At 41.5% G+C, this 16,966-nt stretch overlaps 1 protein-coding gene across 1 annotated transcript in view; it reads left to right on the plus strand.

Annotated features, from left to right (window-relative positions):
* rps6ka1 (ribosomal protein S6 kinase a, polypeptide 1) overlaps positions 1–16,748 on the plus strand; it is a 98,678-nt gene extending 81,930 nt beyond the window's left edge. The window contains exons 10-22 of the mRNA XM_088354881.1: positions 648–718; positions 790–878; positions 3,088–3,152; positions 4,211–4,313; positions 4,732–4,862; positions 7,085–7,210; positions 7,276–7,365; positions 8,552–8,710; positions 10,084–10,245; positions 11,320–11,396; positions 11,473–11,590; positions 11,653–11,790; positions 15,468–16,748. Of these exons, the coding sequence (XP_088211007.1) occupies positions 648–718; positions 790–878; positions 3,088–3,152; positions 4,211–4,313; positions 4,732–4,862; positions 7,085–7,210; positions 7,276–7,365; positions 8,552–8,710; positions 10,084–10,245; positions 11,320–11,396; positions 11,473–11,590; positions 11,653–11,790; positions 15,468–15,590 (1,452 nt within the window). The 3' untranslated portion in view covers positions 15,591–16,748. The remainder of the gene's footprint in view (positions 1–647; positions 719–789; positions 879–3,087; positions 3,153–4,210; positions 4,314–4,731; positions 4,863–7,084; positions 7,211–7,275; positions 7,366–8,551; positions 8,711–10,083; positions 10,246–11,319; positions 11,397–11,472; positions 11,591–11,652; positions 11,791–15,467) is intronic.
* The last annotated feature ends 218 nt before the right edge of the window (positions 16,749–16,966 follow it).

Consider the following 16,966-nt stretch of genomic DNA (forward strand, 5'->3'; position numbering starts at 1 on the left):
AGATACTTCACCCAATAGCATGTAGGCACCTTCATGATGCCGTGATGCAAACCAATAGCAGAACAGCATTTTATATGATGTCAACCAATAGCACACAGAGGCGACGTAATACTGCAAAGTTAGAATTTAGTACGTTTTTGGGTATGAAACATAACTGATTGTTTGTCGTATAGTGGGTAAAATGCTGTAAAGACGAGTCAAAAAATTATTCCATTAACTTTAGAACTTTAGCAGTTCACTAGCTCAAAGTAAGGAGAGAAGACATCAATAGATTTTGTGATTGCAATAAGAAAAGGGAATAGGAGTGCCTGTTTCGGCCGCTTACCTGAGCCTCCTCTTATTATTAAACGTTTAAGATTACAAAAAAACAGATCAGCTCTAAGGGGTGTGGCTATCAAAGAACAGTAAGATTATTGGCCTATAGCGACCCTGATGTCAAAACAACTAACAGAGCGCAATAATAGTCAAAATAAGGACCTGGCATCCTATGAAATCTCCTTGGCAATTGTCCAATATTTAATACAGAAAAACATATCAATTCCACACGATATTGTAAAAGAGTAAGGCTGGGGTGCTGATCCAGGGGGTCTACTGTACAGATCGAACGAATATAAAAATAATTGCAAATTGAATTTTCTCTCTTGTAGTTCGAAATGTTGACCGGGTCGCTGCCCTTCCACGGGAAAGACCGCAAAGAAACGATGAACATGATTCTCAAGTGAGTGGAAGTGCTCACCTTCAATGGCGAGGTTCATGATAAGGACGACCACTATCATTTATTCCTTGCAGAGCACGTCTGGGAATGCCTCAGTTCCTCAGCGCCGAGGCCCAGTCGCTTCTCAGAGTTCTCTTCAAGAGGAACCCCACCAACAGACTGGGTCGGTTTCAGGATGCTGCAATAATAGAAAAATTCAAATGTTGGGTAAAATGAACACACTGAACTGGGGAGCTCTTTCCAGAATTGCTATGTGGGCTACTACGGTGTTGGTGACTCCTGCACTACACACCATAATACAATAACCCTAGCACACTTGAATGCTTATAAAAATACATCTCAAGAAAGGGAATTAGAAAAACACAGGCTTCAGGATTAAGAATGAGAGTTTGTTTGTGTTTTATTTTCATTATTCAATGATTAATATAAGCAACATATCGAATTAATTCTTTTTTAAGTCACATGTCAAGTCCCATTTATTTGTGACGCCCTTAATCACAAGGAGTCTCAAAGGGCTGCACAGACCACAGATTATTGCAAACCACAGACTATCAAGACACCAATCCCCTGATCTAAAACCTACATGTGGGCAAGGAAAAACTCAAAAACCTCAACATGAGGGCAATGAAGAAGGGACCACACTTGAGGTAATCCTCCTTTCAGGATGACCAGGCTGCAACGGATGTTGCGATAACAAATAATACACAGATATTGTCAACATAAAATATAGGTTATTCATATGATATGGAATAGAAGTGTGTTTTAAGCTTAGATTTAAACATTTCCACTGAGGTTGCAGATCAAATCTCAGGGGGAAGAGCATTCCATAGCACTGGGGCCCGAATGAGAACGCTCTCGAACCTGCGTATCTCCTCTTGGCTCTTGGGATTACTAGTAGACCAGCATTTTCAGAGCGAAGGCTCCGGACCGAAACGTAGGGGTAAATTAAATCTGAAAGATATGAGGGAGCAAGTCCATGCATGATTTGGTATACTACCAACAGAACCTTAAAATCACATCTGAAGCTAACAGGGAGCCAATGCGTGTTTGCTAAAGTCGAGGTCCAATTGAATTAAAGAGCCGAGTTTATCCTTTTCAAAACTCGTCTCGCCTTTTGGAGCACCACATACATTTTGAGATTATTATGTCAGGAAAACGGATGAAAAACCTTGTTTAATTATTCTGAAGGGTGGCTACACACATTTTAGCTGAATTCTTTTTACCGTTTTTAAACGTTCACTAGACTTTAAGCAAGACACACACACACTCTTGGATTGATGTACTTTTCTTTTCCTAATCATCTACTGAAGAAGCTTGAATAGAACACAAAACGATAAGAAAATAAAACAAAACTAGAAGTTGAGAACTTAAACTGGCACCATTTGTATAGACATTGGCTTGATTATTACGTTATTGTATTTTGATAGAGTTCTCCCTTGTACGTCACACCAATACCAATACCTAGCAACAACGAGATGGTCTGTGAAGTTCTGTGTGGATGAACAGCCCAGTCTTTAGGTCCTTGGCTGTAGAGCAATGAGGAATCCTGGTAGGCTCGAGAGCCGGTTGGGACGAGGACCACAGGATGCAGGGTGTTGAAGCCGAGGTTCACTGCTGGTGGCTTGAGGCTTCTCTGAGATCGCTGGCTTTGTCCCACGGATTTGGCCACTAGCTTGATCAAGCTTGGTTGCTTACCTTGCAAGGCTTTCTGGCTGCTTGTTGAGCTGAGACTTGGCCAGGACCGGCCAGGGTTTTGGTCCAGTTCTTCTTGTTAGGATATGCCCTGTTGCCTTCTGGCTGGCCAAATTAAGACTGCCTTTGCGAGGTGAGACGTGTAGCAGCTCTAGGTACCGGTCTCCGCAGAGGGGTGGACCCCCTGTGGTGGAGTTGTCACAGAGACCTTTGATGCGCACATGCAAGCTAACGCCCCCCTCCCCAACCTCACTTTCCACCAGTATCAACCCGATAACATATCTGTTATTGACTTTAAACACAATATTCACTTCACATGTTATGACATTGTTTGATCATTTTATGACATTGCAAAATGAAATTCTGACCGAACGTTGAATACTCTACATAGGTAAGGAAAAACTCAAAAACTTCAGCATGAGGAAAATGAGAAACCTTGAGAAGGGGCCTCACAAGTGGTAACAGTACACAAAACAGTTAATTTTCATTTACCTATTTAACAATAATCAAATCATGCTGAGGTAATTGACATCAAAACTAAGCTTAGCTAATAAGCACAGTACAATAAAATACAGTATTTTATCATATGTGGATGTAAGGCACAATTTCAAATAGAATGTAAAACACATAGAAGACATTACTGCAGAATACAAATTTCTGATCTATTTTTTTCATTGTAGGATCGGGTCCAGACGGAGCAGAGGAACTCAAACGTCATGGCTGGTTTTCCAACATTGACTGGAATGTGAGTTGTATTTTTTTAATACAGCTATTGTTTTGAATACCCATCACATTTTAATTTGGATCCTTCTTGCGAATTCTTTTTAATATGTGTGTTTTTCATCAATTTCAATTGTGTTTCCTTTTCTTGGACTAGTCAAATTATTAACATTGACTTTCCATTGTTGCAAAATTTACAATCGATTGTGCTAAAAAATCTTAAATATTGTTTTCGTACCCCATAAATTTAAACGATGCCCTTGTTTTTTGACAATATTTTTTTTTTAAATAAAGTGATCAGCCGAATTACTGTGACACTCATCCATACCAGTAGGTGGCAGCAGAATACTGTTTTTTTCCCATTTATATACAAATTATCTGTTCAAGAGGTAGTACAGGGAACTGGATTTCATGAATAAGTTTGCGTGATGAAGCAGATTAAGATTGCACTGCAAAAAGTAGGAATAAGGTAATAATCTGGCACATAAATTTGCTTATTTTCATTATTTTATTTGACAAAAAAACAGAAACATTAGAATGTACTTAAAACTTGTTTTGTTCCACCTGCAGATATTTCTTGCACATTTAAAGTTGTAGTTTTGACATTTTTCTAGATAATCAATCTAAAAATGAAGTAAAAAAAAATAGGTTAAAATCTAGTAAAATCCCAAATGCCAAACAAATTATTAACTAATATCACTTACCTGTATTATTTCCTGAGCCACGGCGACCACGAATGATAAGAATATGTGTCAAATTAGGCATCATGATCGTTTAAGCTTTAAAAAAAAAAGAAAACAAAAATCAGCAAAAAATTAGATTATAGTGGGAGAAAAAAAATGGCAGATAACTTTGTTCATTTGGAGTATTAATTTTAGTATTTTTCAAAAAAAAAAAGGAAAAAAATTAAAGCTTTTTATTTAGGAAAATAAAACTGGTGTTTGGAATTCACTTTTAAACATTTTTAATGGCCGGTGTAGCCCAACTCATGTTTATGAAATTAAAAATTGTGCCTTGACTGAAAAAGGTGAAGAAACACTGTGCAAATATTTAGCGTTTGAATTTGTCCTTTTTTTTTTTCAGAAATTGTTCCGGAGAGAAGTCAAACCCCCTTTCAAACCGGCAGTGGCTCGTCCCGATGACACGTTCTACTTTGACTCGGAGTTTACCTCCCGCACCCCGAAAGGTAACGCCTCAGAACCCATCCATCCATTATATGCACCTCTTATCTTCAGTAGGGTCACGGGGGTGCTGGAGCCCATCCCAGCTATCCTCAGGCAGTGGGCAGGGGACACCCTGAACTGGTTGCCAGCCAGTCGCAGGGCACACAGAGACAGACAATTCGCTCATTTACACCTAGGGACAATTTGGACCGGCCAATTAACCTGACATGCATCTTTTTGGTATGTGGGAGGAAACCGCAGTGCCCGGAGGAAACCCACGCAAGCACGGGGAGAACATGCAAACTCCGCACAGGAGGTTCGATCTCATGACCTCAGAACTGTGCCGCACACGCGCTAACCACTGCGCTGCTCTGGTGCCACCTCAGAACTGTTTTCTTATTTTATCGTTTGATATTTTCGCTCTTCTTGTAATTTCCCCAGACTCTCCTGGTGTACCGCCGAGTGCCGGGGCTCACCAGCTCTTCCGGGGCTTCAGCTTCATTGCATCTAGTTTGTTGGAGGAGGAACTTTCGGCGGAGCCCGTGCAGCCCCCGCCGCACCCCGTGGTCCAGGTAAGCCTGAGTTTCCTTGATGAGGTGAGAAGAAATCAAAACAAAAAGAGAGAATTGCACGTTTATATAAGCAGTCCAAGTCAGGGCTCATCAAGGTGGTTACCAGGTTATTCCCCTAAGTATACCTGAGTAGCCAGCCGTCCAGTTATGAAAAAAGCTCACCTGTCATAAGTCATTGCGATTTCCTAGGAAAATTAATTAGCCTGAGAAATCATTGAAATGATCAGTATCTCTAAATGCATGATCAATTCTTCCAAAAGCTCTTTTTTTATACATATATATGTAAATTCTGTTCGCGGCCATACCATCCTAAGACCCACCCGATTTCGGAAAGCTAATCAGGGTCCGGCCTGGTTAGTACTGGGTTGCAAGACTGCCTGGGAATACCAAGCACTGTAAGATGGTCATTTGGCACACTCTGTTGCAGCAGCACTGACTGTACAGTCGGTGCATATTGATTTCCCTTAGGAGACCAAATAAATTGAGTAAATAAATCTGTTCCCTTATACAAGGCAGATGTGTTAGTGGTTGACTGAGATCATTTTAACCCTACTTCTAATAAGTAAAACCTGGGAATAACGACATGATCTCATCTCATCTCGTCTCATCAACCGTACCGCTTATCCTCACTAGGGTCGCGGGGGGGCTGGAGCCCATCCCAGCCATCTCCGGGACACCCTGAACTGTTTGCCAGCCAATCACAGGGCACACAGGGGAAAGACAACTCATTCGCTCATTCACACCTAGGGACAATTTGGACTGGCCAATTCACCTGAAATGCATGTTTTTGGAACGTGGGAGGAAACCGGAGTGCCCGGAGGAAACCCACGCAAGCACGGGGAGAACATACAAACTCCGCACAGGAAGTCTGGAGCTGGATTTGAACCCACAACAGGTTCCCATGACATGAACTGTGCCGCACAAGCGCTAACCACTGTGCCGCCGTGCTGCCCTAATGACATGATAATAACATAAATTGCTGTTTTAGAAATGCATATCAAACTAGTAGCCCTTTGTAGCTTTCAGTTTCAAAAAGATTGGGCAGCCTGGTCTAAGTTCACACACGTTAGTCTATTCTAATGCAAGTATGTAGCAGAAAATGGAGTCAACAAAAAATTAGCAACTCTAATATTTTTGCTTATCAGTAGATGGCAGCAAATCACTATCAGGATGGGTGTTTATAGAATTAACTCATTTTGATAACTCGTTTTTGTTAGAAAGTTATGTTTGGGAAAAAAGGTACATTTGAAAATGCTCTGCAAAAAAAGTTGTTGTTTTTTTAAATCAGAAAGAAGAAATATGGAAGACAATTTTCATAGTTCTAGGTGATAGTTTTCTTTTGTAAACCATAAAGAATAGTTAAAGATAAAATGTTTTTTAGCAGAGTAACTGCAACATTGTATCAGTAGGTGTCAGTAAATCCATATTTTTATCAATTTATCAGGAAGTAGTACCCTATAGAATAGATTGTTTGACGGTTACCTTTGAGATTACAGAGCACAAAAGAAGTATTGATTAAAAGGAAAATCGTTTTGGAAATTCTGTGTGTTAAATTTATTTTATTAAACTAAAAATACAAAGTCAGAATGTGTCCAAAAAAGATCTGCAAAGCAACTGCAACATCCCTCCCCTATCAGTAGGGGGCAGTAAATCATTATTTCTATCACCATCTGCTCAGGAAGTTGTACTTGTTAAATTTATTTCAATATATACTTTTGTTTTAGGGTTACCTTTGAGATTACAAAGTAGAAAGAGATATTGATTAAAATGAAAATGGTTTGGAAATTCTACGTGTTTTTTTTTCATATAAAAATAAAAATATAGTACAAGTCAGAAATGTGTCAAAAAAAGATCTGCAAAGTAACTGTAATATTCTCCCATACCAGTAGGTAGTAGTAAACCAATATAGTTGTCATTTATCTTTTTTTTTCATCTACCACGAAAAAAAAAAAGTCGGAACATAGAAAAAAAAGGGTTCCATAGGCAGATGATTGGTATTCTTTTGATAAACATTTTAATAATTTACTAAAAACAATAGCGATTATTTGAATATTAATAAAATAAACACAGAGTTTATTATCTATGGGTGATTTGCCTCGAGATTTTTCTTGATTAAAAATAAAGCTTGAGGACCAACCAATAAAGGTTTTGTGCATAACAAGGGTTGAACTTAAACAATTATCAATAAGAATTAAGAAATATCATCTCCTGTCTACTTACAGCAGCTACACGGGAAGAATTTGTTATTCAGCGACGGCTACATACTGAAAGAGGACATCGGCATGGGCTCCTTCTCCGTGTGCAAGCGATGCATCCATAAGGCCACCAACGCCGAATTCGCCGTCAAGGTAACATCGTCTGCAGTCCAAGATTCCGCAATTTACCTCCCCAACTTTCATTCTGTGACTCCTAGATGATCGACAAAACCAGCACGGATCCGTCTGAGGAAATCGAGATCCTGCTGCGATACGGACAGCACCCGAATATCATCACGCTGAAAGATGTGAGTCGAATGACCTGATTCATTTTTATTCTGGGAAAAAAAACACAAAAGTACTGATTCAATTATTGATTTTGGATTCTAGTCAAATCCAATCCAAATGTATTAAAGGGTGTTTTCAGAAAATCAACTCAAAGTGCTGAATGAAAACATTTAATGCACAAAAAGAAAAAAATCCCCCACCTGGCACCTGGGAACACCAAATGGGCAAATGTTTAAAAAAAAATTGATATACTAAAAAAATAGTGAGATCCCACGGTTTAACGGTTAATGGTGACCAGAACCACCCGCAAAGTAGCCTTTCACCTCCATATAAGCCCTCAAAGGGTTAAACTTCCCTCGAGAGGACGTCATTACTGACTGAGAGTATAGGACTGTAACAAAATAACAACTATAGATCTACAATTAACACACAGTACTTAATGGTTTGTCTTTATGCAAAAGTAAAACGAAGTTGGAGGACTTCTTTCAGTGTAAGGAAGCAATTTAGAGAGTGGCAGGCAAGCTGCTTGCTAGTATCGGGTGTCCCGAAACAGAGACAGATCTCCGCGATGATTGGACTAAAACCGTCCCCAATGTGGTGGTTTCCCACAAGTTGTTGAACCAGGTCATCTGTTTCATGACTATTAGACCTGGCATTGGCAAAATACAGGGTCCACAGTATTTTCAGCCCCGGTCTTGCCTTCTCCCAGGCGCCGCACCTGTCGTTTCTGGAATCCGATAATAATCCACGTAGCACCCGCTGATGAAAACAATTTTGTTGTGCTCTTCTGACTTTCCCCGCAGTGTTTGACTGAGAGTATATCCCAGCCTATCACTGTCAGGCACACAGTCACATCCAACCAAGAAAGAGCGCCCTTGCTAATCTGTCCCCACTGTGCGCTGTCTCACCATACAATATCAATGACAATAAATTCAATATCTGCGAAGGAGTGATCCAGCGATAACAGAAGTGCAATTTTCTTTTTGGGGAGTCCAGAGCGCAAGGAATTACACTAATCCTAACGAGAGTTGATAAAATAATGCTTCAGCACTTCTGTTTTTGAATTGGAATTTGTCTTTATTTGCATGAAAGCAAAATGTTGTAAGTTGAATTTTTAAAATCTGTCAATCATATATAAGCTCAGAAAATGACGCCTATGTGAGCGTCTAGAAATTTATGTTTGGACACCGGCAATGGATTTTTTAGGTGTACGACACGGGCAAGCAAGTGTTCTTGGTGACGGAGCTGATGCGCGGCGGGGAGCTTCTGGATCGGATCCTCAAGCAGAAGTTCTTCTCGGAGAGGGAGGCCAGTGCCGTGCTGCACACCATCGCCAAAACGGTGGAATATCTCCACTCGCAGGGGGTGAGCATCAGTAATAGCTTGAATTTGATGGACGCATGAACGAAAAAAAGAACTTTTTATTTGTATTATTGTTATTGCAATGCATCAAATGTACATAAAATATGCTTAAAAAACATCACAGGAGGTTATGTCCTTATGACCAAGGTTGTTAAGGGATCTGTTAATCATATTATAATATACGGTAGGGCTGCAACAACAAATCGATTAAAATCGATTATTGAAAGTCAATTATTTCCATCATCAATTCATTGTTCATGTGATTTATGAACCACGGACTTTCATTTAATAAAACTAATTGAATGTAATTTTGTTATGAAATTTAGGGTTACAATACCACTATGGGGGCAGCACGGCGGCGCAGTTGTTAGCGCTTGTGCGGCACAGTTCATGTCATGGGAACCTGTCGTGGGTTCAAATCCAGCTCCAGACTTTCTGTGCGGAGTTTGTATGTTCTCCCCGTGCTTGCGTGGGTTTCCTCCGGGCACTCCGGTTTCCTCCCATGTTCCAAAAACATGCATTTCAGGTGAATTGGCCGGTCCAAATTGTCCCTAGGTGTGAATGAGCGAATGAGTTGTCTGTCCCTGTGTGCCCTGCGATTGGCTGGCAACCAGTTCAGGGTGTCCCCTGCCCACTGCCCGAAGATGACTGGGATGGGCTCCAGCCCCCCCGCGACCCTAATGAGGATAAGCGGTACGGCTAATGAGATGAGATGAGATACCACTATGGTCGGGCAGAGGGTGCCTCGAGACAATTTTTATTTTTAAAAAGTATTTTACAGACGCAACCCTACTTGCGAATGAGATCCGGACGATCATTTGTAAGTTAAATTTGTCCGTAAGTTGGTTCAGTGCTATATTTTGTATGTTTAAGGCTTGTATAAGTAACCTGTATTGTTTTGTACAAAAAAAAACCATTTCATATGGTATCTATCTATTACGATAAATAAACTTAGTTTTGGAAGATGGGCTTCAAGAGTTAGGCAACTTCCTCCTCCGTGGTAGAAAGTGGCCGAAAAAAAGCGATCCAACCATTTTCTCAACCGCATCAAGCTTTCTTATTCCACTTTCATTTCAAAAGAAACTGCTCGCCTCTTCTTTACACTTTAGACCAACCATATTGAATGAATGCACGAGAAATTAAACAAGAAAAATGTCAAAGTTCTTAGCGTGCTGGAGATATAATATAGAATGTTTACACACGAACTAGAAAGAGGAAGCGGGTTTTTTTTACTTCTGGGTGGATGCTGGATGACCGCCATTATGCTCATGAACGCTGTAGATGGGAGTTCAGGGTGATAATGCCTTTCGGGAAGAAGCTGATATTTTTCAATAAATACTTTATATATTTCCCGGATATGGCGTTGAATGGACAAGGTGGTGCACCGAGACCTGAAGCCCAGCAACATCCTCTACGTGGACGAGTCGGGCAACCCGGAGTCCATTCGCATCTGCGACTTCGGCTTCGCCAAGCAGCTACGCGCAAACAACGGCTTGCTAATGACCCCGTGCTACACCGCCAATTTTGTGGCTCCTGAGGTGAGACCGGCCTTTCTGTAATTCATTGCTTTGAATGCAGCAGACCCTCAGGATACGACATAAATACAGTCGGAGGCAAGATTATAACTGGGTATTGTCATGTATCAGGGGTTAAGAACCTATGCTCATGTGTTCCAAGACCCCAGTGCGCCAGGTAAAACATTAAAATTGTACACAGACATGTAAATGATGAAAAAAAAAAAATTGTATTTGCAAGGGAAAAAAATATTTTTTATGGTCCAGCAGGGTAGCAGGTGGATGCAGAGGGGCCGAAGGGACTTTGGAATTGAAATTATGACTGATTTGTCATGCCGTGAGAAGACTTCAATCGCTTCTAAACTTAAAACTCACTTCTACTCCATAGCATATGAATAACCTACTCTTCTCGTCGGCTGAAAAATAGTCTGTGTAATATAGTGTAATAATCTGTGAAGCCCTTTGAGACTCTTCGTGATTTAGGGCTATACAAATAAAGATGACTTGACTTATTTTTTCCTATTATTCAACCATATTGTTTTTGGTTTTTAGCCGCATTCCTTCTTTGTATTTCTTGATCATTTTAAGCTTTGTTTCCTTGGTAAGTTTTTGGTGCTCACTTTAGCATCAAAGGTCTAGGGAACCATAGAAAGACAATTTCAAGTTTGTTTCAAAATATTCTGTAGAGAACAAAAGACAAAAAAGGACATTGTGGGAGGAAATTCAGCCAATAGTGTAGGACGCTGTGACACAAACCAGTAACAGACCAGAAATTAATGATTGGACACCGGCATCTTATATGGTGTTGACCAATAGGAGACAGACATTTTAGAGACCAATGTCCTAAGTGTTGATTGGTTACGGCCAGATTCCCTATCAAGGGTGACGATGCTTGTGTTTTCTTCGATTTTCTTAAGAATCGCAAGCTTTGTTGTCATGGTTGTTTTTGCCTCTCCCCCAAACTCAGCCACAGCTAAACAAATTCCAGTTTTAACTCCGGAAGCCAGAGAAAGGCATCGTGGGAGGGAATTCATGCAATAACATATCGACATTCTGTTCGTGTCTGACTCTAATGCAAACTCTTTTGTTGTTTGATAGGTGTTAAAGCGCCAAGGCTACGATGAGGGTTGCGACATTTGGAGTCTAGGAGTCCTGCTGTACACCATGCTAGCTGGGTAAAAACCAATAATCCAAGTCTTCAAACAATCCTGAGACTTGAATGTTCTGTTTCTTCCCCCCCCCTGCTTTCAGTTTCACTCCATTCGCCAACGGACCCGAGGACACCCCCAACGAGATCCTGAACAGGATAGGCAACGGTCACTTCAGCTTGTCCGGAGGAAACTGGGACACGGTGTCCGATGCTGCTAAGGTTTGACCGCACAGACCGTCAAAATCATTGAGAGCGAGATACTTATTTGATTTTGGCTTCAGGACCTGGTGTCCAAGATGCTCCACGTGGACCCTCATCAGAGACTGATCGCCAAGCAAGTCCTCAGACACCCCTGGATCGTCCAGAGAGATAAACTCCCCAACAGCCAGCTCCCGCACCAGGATCCAAAACTGGTCAAGGTGATCCCCAATCCAAGTTACTATGTTCCACTTTTTGAAATTTCCAAAAGGTTTTCAGGAACAGCAAGTGAAAACCAAGATGTGAAAGTCAAAATTTGGTTTTAAATTTAATAGGGGTAGAACTGGGGGCTTATGCCAGCAGAAGATTTAAATTGCCCCTCTGCCCATGTTGAAGATAGCCGCTTCCCACCCACAAGAAACACCAGCAGCGCACTAGAACTTCAAGAAGATGAAGTGAGACGTATGGTGAGAACTTTGAAACCCATGAAGGCAGTTTGCCCGGATGGAGTACTGTACCAGAAAGGGTCCTGAGAGACTGGGCTGACCTGCTGGTTGGGGTCTTTGCCACTATCTTCAACTGGTCCCTGTCACATGCTACTATCCCATCCTGCTTCAAGACCTCCACCATCATCCCAATCCCAAAGACGTCATCAATCCGTCCCCATGGTGTGCTGTCTGACAGAACACAATGCACGATACAATAACAATGACAGTACAGACAAAATTCAATTAAAAATTGACGAAGAAGTGAACCAGCGATAACTGAAGCACGATGTAGCAAGAGGTCTATGTATGTTTCAAGGCACAGACAAATCACGTGAGGAAAGGGACCTCAGTGGAGGCTCCTCCACACTAATGGTAGCAGACGACTGCAGGAAGGGGTTTCAAGATATTAAGCATAAAAAAATTAGGTGTCTTTATCTTGACCCTGAAACTAGCTGGGAACCATTACGGCGATTTTTTTTCAAGGCTGCAATATTCTTTTTAGGGAATCCAGAGAGCAAGGAATTACGACAATCTAAACAATGAAAGACAAAAGCATGCATCAGCACCTGTTTTTTTTTTTTGCAATGAGAAATGGTTGGAATATGGCGATATTTTTTAAATGATGAAAATCATTTGCTTGCGACATTCTTTTTAGGGAGTCCAGAGAGCAGGGAATTACACTTATCTTAACGAGAGTTGATAAAATAATGCTTCAGCACTTCTGATTTTCATCGTGTCTTAAAACCATTTGGAGAAGCGTGGGAGTCAACCTGGAGTTCAGTACAATCTTCCAAGGGATCCTGGTGAAGAAACTGGTCCACCTGGGGCTCTCCTCCTCCAACTGCCGCTGGATTATGGACTTTCTCTCCGACTTCCCACAGGCTGTGAAATTTTTGCCCCAGGTCTTTTCCATCCTAATACTGAGCACCAGATCCCCCAAGGATGTGTGCCGAGCCCTCTAGTGTTCTTCCTATATACCTCCCAATGTTCAGCAACCCATCCCACGAACATGATCGTGAACTATCTGGGGACTTGTCTCAGATGCATACAGGAAGGAGGTGCAGACGCCGATTGTTAGGAAATAAACTATTAAAAATGTACCGTTTGCCCAATTGTTTCGAATTAGTTACTACATTTACCTAACACCTCATAACAATGCATGCTTGTTTCTTTTTGGAAAAAGATGGACAAGAATAGCCGACATTTTCACACAGGGCAGATTTATTTTCTTAAAGTATTCAACTAAGTGAACTCCATCGAATTAGTGTCGCTCTTCGTCGAGCCTCCTTTCTCGATTGTCCCTTTCGATCGATCTTCTCCGATCGATCTTCTCAAGTTCTTCCGGCCCACGCCTTTTTCCCAAGCTGCCGTGTCAGCTCCTCCCATGGGCGGGCCAGAGACTCCCCACGTGGACTCCACCTTGTCTCTTCGAAGAAACTCAAAACCACACCAAGCGTTTCCACGTCATCAGGGCTTTGTTCTCCAAGCATCGCCTGCCATCTGCGTCAGAATTCTGTTATCAAAATTCCACGGCCAAAACACTCTGCACTTGGAACGGCGCGACCTGAAGCACACTCAGTGAAAATCTTCATTGCAATCGATAAATGTAAATTGTATTTAATCGTATAAAATATAAAATCCTTCACGATGACGTGGTGTTAGAAAAATGAACTAATAATCAACACCGTAAAATCCAAGTAAGTCTTACTCTACTTTCGGGGGGCAAGCACAGACCCTGCTCCACACTAAGAAGGAATGGCAGGAATCCAGCACCACTCATCATAAAAGGAGACTGTGTAGAGAGAGTCCACTCTTTTAAATTTCCGACAACCTCTCCTGGTCTGCAAACACCAAAGCGGTGGTAGGGAAGGCCCAGCAGCGACTGCATTTCCTGAGAGTGCTCAGGAAAAAACATCTAAAACAGCAGCTGCAGGTGTCCTTTTACAAAGCCACAGTGGAGAGCATTCTGACATACTGCATTACGGTGTGGTATGCTGGGTGCACAGCAGCAGATTGGAGAACGCTCCAGAGAGTCATCAAAACAGCCCAGAAAATTGTCGGTTGCTCTCTGCCCACTCTGGAGGACATTGCCTGCTCTCGCTACCTCAGCAGAGCAGAAAACATCATCAAGGACTTTTCTCACCCCGGCCACCACCTCTTTGATCTGCTGCCTTCCGGCAAGCGCTACAGGTCGCACAAAACAAAAACAAACAGACTTAGAGACAGTTTCTTCCCCAGAGCCATTACCACCCTAAACAGACACCGCACAAAAAAATGAAAACTCTTGGAAACACACTACCTCATACGAACGTAAAATGGTACTCATGTCTATGTTTCTTGCACAATGTTGACTGCACTATGTTTAATGCTCACCTTGCACAATGTTGACTATTTTTTTTTCACTATTTTTGCACCAAATGCATATTACACAAACCCTTACGATACCAATTGTATGTAACATCCTACATGCCGTCATTTCTCTGTGTAAATATTGTGTAAATTATAACTATAACCATATCCTCCTTGTTTTATAACCTTATCTTCTCTGTTCCTTATCTTCTTGGTTTCTTTACCTCACTGTGAATGTGTGAAACTGGAGTGTCATGCCCAATTTCGTTGTCACAATATGTTAACTCATTTTGTAACAATGACCATAAAGGTATATTCTATTCTAAATTGGGACTGTTAAGAGAAGTCCAATCCTTCAAACTTCTGCAATGACCTCTCCTGGTGTGTCAACACCAAGGCTGTGGTGGGAAAGACCCGGCAAAGACTTCACTTCCTACGCAATTTTTTTCAACCCAATTTGGCCCTACACCCAAAAGGGTTGTTATCTGCGTTAGCATTAGCAGCACTTTAGCTGGTCACGGCACAAATGAGCAGGGTTGGGTAGGGTTACTTTAACTGGATTACTTTCAATTACTTTTGGATTACTCCAAATACCAAATATGCTAATAAAAGACAACAGAAACTAAATGTGAATCAAATTATGACTCAGAACACGTGGTAAGCTTTCTCTCCTGGCTTTGATCTCTTTGATCTCCGGCAAAACTAACATAAAATGCGACAGAAACAAAATGAAAATAAATCCAAACGGCTTGCCAACATCATTTTTGCCGTTCCATGTATTCCGTTACTCCCCAAGCCTGCACAAATTTTAATAATTTTATTCATATTTAGTTTATTTTGTCTTTTATTAGCATATTTGGTATTGGAGTCATCCAAAACTAATTGAAAGTAATCCAGTTAAAGTAACCCTAACCAACCCTGCAAATGAGTTGGTTTTTTTAATTTCAAAATAGAAACACACCAAGGCATTTAATTGTGTGTGTGTTATTCTTCTAACTAGGTTGATTTCAAAGATTCTGTACGCTATTCCTGCTCATTTTTTTTTTTGTCCGACGTGCCAGGGAGCCATGGCAGCGACGTACTCGGCCCTGAAGAACTCTCAGCCCACCCCCGAGCTCAAACCCATCGAGAGTTCCTTCCTGGCCCAGCGTCGCGTCAAGAAGCTCCCGTCCACTTCCTTGTAGGACCCCCGCCAATCGGCTGGCTCGGAAGGACGCCGGCCGGCCAATCAGCTCTCTCGAAAGGGCGCCACCAGCCAAGGAACCCTGACTGTGACCCGTCCCCGCTAAGAAAACCCGTCAGCTGTTCGATCAGCCAAAGATGAAAGCCAGGGCGGGATCGTTTGTAATGTTGCGCGCGTGTCGCCCCGCATGGTGCCGCACAACCTGCTCGGCTATCTGCGGACGTCGTCCGGCTTGCTGCACGTTTTTTACGTCCGTCCGTTTTGTTTGTTTGTTTGTTTGTTTGTGCATGTGATGACCAGCTGCTAAATCCGTCCGCAGTACTGTCCCGTTATTTTCCAGGTTGGGGATCGGTCATTTGATTAAACCTATAGATCGAATCTATATTTCTGCCTCTTTTGGCTTTGGTACCGCTGAGGATTCTGGGAAAGGTTTTGTGTTCTTTTTACCGTGTCAGTTGCATGACTTGCAGTGGGTGCCGTTTCGTTTTTTTTTCCCGTGTTTTATTCGACCGCACATTTCGTACACTGGTGGCTTTCTGTGAAAGAGACTCGGCATGTTCAAAGCATCGGCTTGCGTTTCCCCCGTTTCCGAAATCGTTTTTCCGTGCTTGGCCGCTTTTTTTTTTCGTCCGAGTAAAGCGTCGCTTCGAAATAGAAGATCTTTGACTCAGTTGAGCACTTTGTGTTAAAAAAAATAAAGGTCTCGTAGTGTTTTGATGAGGAGGCCGTGCAGACTGTTCTTTCCATTGAATCAAGTCAGTTTTTTGCCATTTTTGTTGGGGGCTTTTGGGTGAAATTTCAATATCTTTGAACCATTTGTGCGTTCTTTAAGTTGCATCCGAAATTTCCGACTTTTCCACACACACTTGCCATGTTTTTAACGGGGTTAAAGTGTCGGGGTCCCCCCCCCAGGCTTTCATTTGGGTGCCTAAAGGCCAACTCGGTCGAATGTCTTTTGCGTAAAAGAAGGGAAAGAGCGATGTGGTCTCATCATTGTTCTGAATTACCTCAAAAGGGATCCGAAAATTCGATTATTTTTGTGAGTTGGCAAAAAAGACAGAAATTGTTCTTTCGACTTAACGTGGTGTGTCTTATTGTACGATAAAGATGAAGATTTTTATATCTTACAAAATATTAAAGACTGAGTTGCTACAGTAAACTGTTGTGGGTTTTTGCCTTGAGCTTTCAGGTTTAATATTTTATTTTTATATATTCAAATTTTAATGCGGCAGAATGGTTAAACTTGGGGAATAAATCATCTGATTTTACTCAAAAAAAAAAAAAAAAAAAATCAGGAAATCATGTAATATGGCTATTTTTTACCATAGTCCAATAGTCCACTGGGTGTAATGGATTGCGGCCATAAAAGTGCAGTTA

Source organism: Urocampus carinirostris, chromosome 15 (genome assembly GCF_059441175.1).
Source record: "Urocampus carinirostris isolate Australia breed hairy pipefish chromosome 15, RoL_Ucar_1.0, whole genome shotgun sequence".
NCBI lineage: Eukaryota > Metazoa > Chordata > Actinopteri > Syngnathiformes > Syngnathidae > Urocampus > Urocampus carinirostris.